Raw genomic sequence first — 1860 nt, forward strand, 5'->3', positions numbered from 1 at the left:
TGCACTGGAGCACACTTCTACAGATATTTTGTGGCTTCCTCCCCCTCTTCCTGGGGGTCTCTTTGCAAGTATCACCTATCTGCTTGTCTTGCCTGAGCACTCCCTCTCTGCTTTCTCCCTCACAGCTGCGTTTATTTTCCCTTCCAATTTATGTTACCCTATGGTATGCCACATGATTAGTTCTCTACCTCATATATTGGCTTGTGCTATTTCTCCCTCATCAGACTTAGGAACATTTGATTTTTTTTAAAAAAATTATTTCTTTATTTATTGGCTGTGCACTTTCATCACCTAGAAAGTTCCTGGAATATGATCAAAACTAAATTTTACTCCTCCAATGCATGAAAAAAATTCAAAATTTTGAATAAACTCCTGGGGAAAAGCTAAAAGTGATATAGGAATTCTCAATCATAGTGGCAAGGGGATCCCTGGAGGGGAGCAGATTCATACATGAAACAAAAATTTGCATGTTGACTGTAGAATATAAATGATAGCCTGTATGTCAGGGTACTATTGCATAATCATATCATGTTCCTTTCTCATCTTTTTTTTTTTAGTTACATCAACTAAATGGGTCCAGAAAACGACACACAAATTACAGAGTTTCTTCTTCTGGGATTTTCAGAGGACCCAGAACTGCAGCCCCTCATCTTTGGGCTGTTCCTGTACATGTACCTGGTCACTGTGCTGGGGAACCTGCTCATCATCCTGGCCACCATCTCAGACTCCCACCTGCACATGCCCATGTACTTCTTCCTCTCCAACCTGGCCTTTGTGGACATCTGCTTCACCTCCAACACTGTCCCAAAGATGCTGGTGAACATCCAGACACAGAGCAAGGCCATTACCTACGCAGGCTGCATCACCCAGATGCAATTTTCCATACTCTTTGCAGGACTGGACATCTGTCTTCTGACTGTGATGGCCTATGACCGGTATGTGGCCATCTGCCACCCCCTGCACTACATGGTCATCATGAACTCCCAGCGATGTGGGTTGCTGGTTCTGGTGTCCTGGATCATGAGTGCTCTTCATTCCTTGTTACAAGGTTTAATGATGTTGAGACTGTCCTTCTGCACAGATTTGGAAATCTCCCACTTTTTCTGTGAACTTAATCACCTGGTCCACCTTGCCTGCTCTGACACCTTTCTCAATGAGGTGGTGATATATTTTGCTGCTGTCTTGCTGGCTGGTGGCCCTCTCGCTGGCATCCTTTACTCTTACTGCAAGATAGTCTCCTCCATCCGTGCAATCTCTTCAGCTCAGGGCAAGTACAAAGCCTTCTCCACCTGTGCATCTCACCTCTCTGTGGTCTCCTTATTTTATTGTACAAGCCTGGGTGTGTACCTTAGTTCTGCTGTGGCCCAAAACTCACACTCCACTGCAACGGCCTCGGTGATGTACAGCGTGGTCACCCCCATGCTGAACCCCTTCATCTACAGTCTGAGGAACAAGGACATCAAGAGTGCTCTGAGAAGACTCTGTGAGAGAGAAACTGTGAAAGCAACAGTTGTGCTGAGACTGAAGAAGTGCCGTGATTGCAGGGCTCAGAGCCTCAGAGCTAGAAACTGGCGTCTCACCAGAAGGTAGAAGCAGAACTTGGTCCTTCTATTTTATCCCTGAAGTTTCTGTTTCCTGATTTCAACTTCTGCATGCAATTCCATTCCATGTGTCCCTTTATTGTACTCTCCATTCTCTGACACCCAATCCTCTCCTCTCCATTGTGCTGCTTTCTAATTTTCCCAAAATAATTTTCATCTTAGTATCAGAAATACTTAGAAATTCTTATTTAGCCCAAGGGACATATTTTTAAGAATAATTTCATTTCAAGTGACATAAATTATACCAAATGATTTTACT

The 1860-nt window shown here is 43.9% G+C and overlaps 1 protein-coding gene across 1 annotated transcript; it reads left to right on the plus strand.

Moving 5' to 3' along the window:
- Positions 1 to 570: 570 nt before the first annotated feature.
- LOC308643245 (olfactory receptor 7A17-like) lies at positions 571 to 1590 on the plus strand (the record flags this gene model as incomplete). The annotated part of the gene is made up of 1 exon (XM_081283154.1): positions 571 to 1590. The coding sequence occupies one exon, from the start codon at positions 571 to 573 to the stop codon at positions 1588 to 1590; it is 1020 nt and encodes a 339-aa protein (XP_081139280.1).
- Between the last annotated feature and the right edge of the window lie 270 nt (positions 1591 to 1860).

The sequence above is a fragment of the Spermophilus citellus genome (assembly GCF_964194105.1).
Source record: "Spermophilus citellus genome assembly, chromosome: 3".
Lineage (NCBI taxonomy): Eukaryota > Metazoa > Chordata > Mammalia > Rodentia > Sciuridae > Spermophilus > Spermophilus citellus.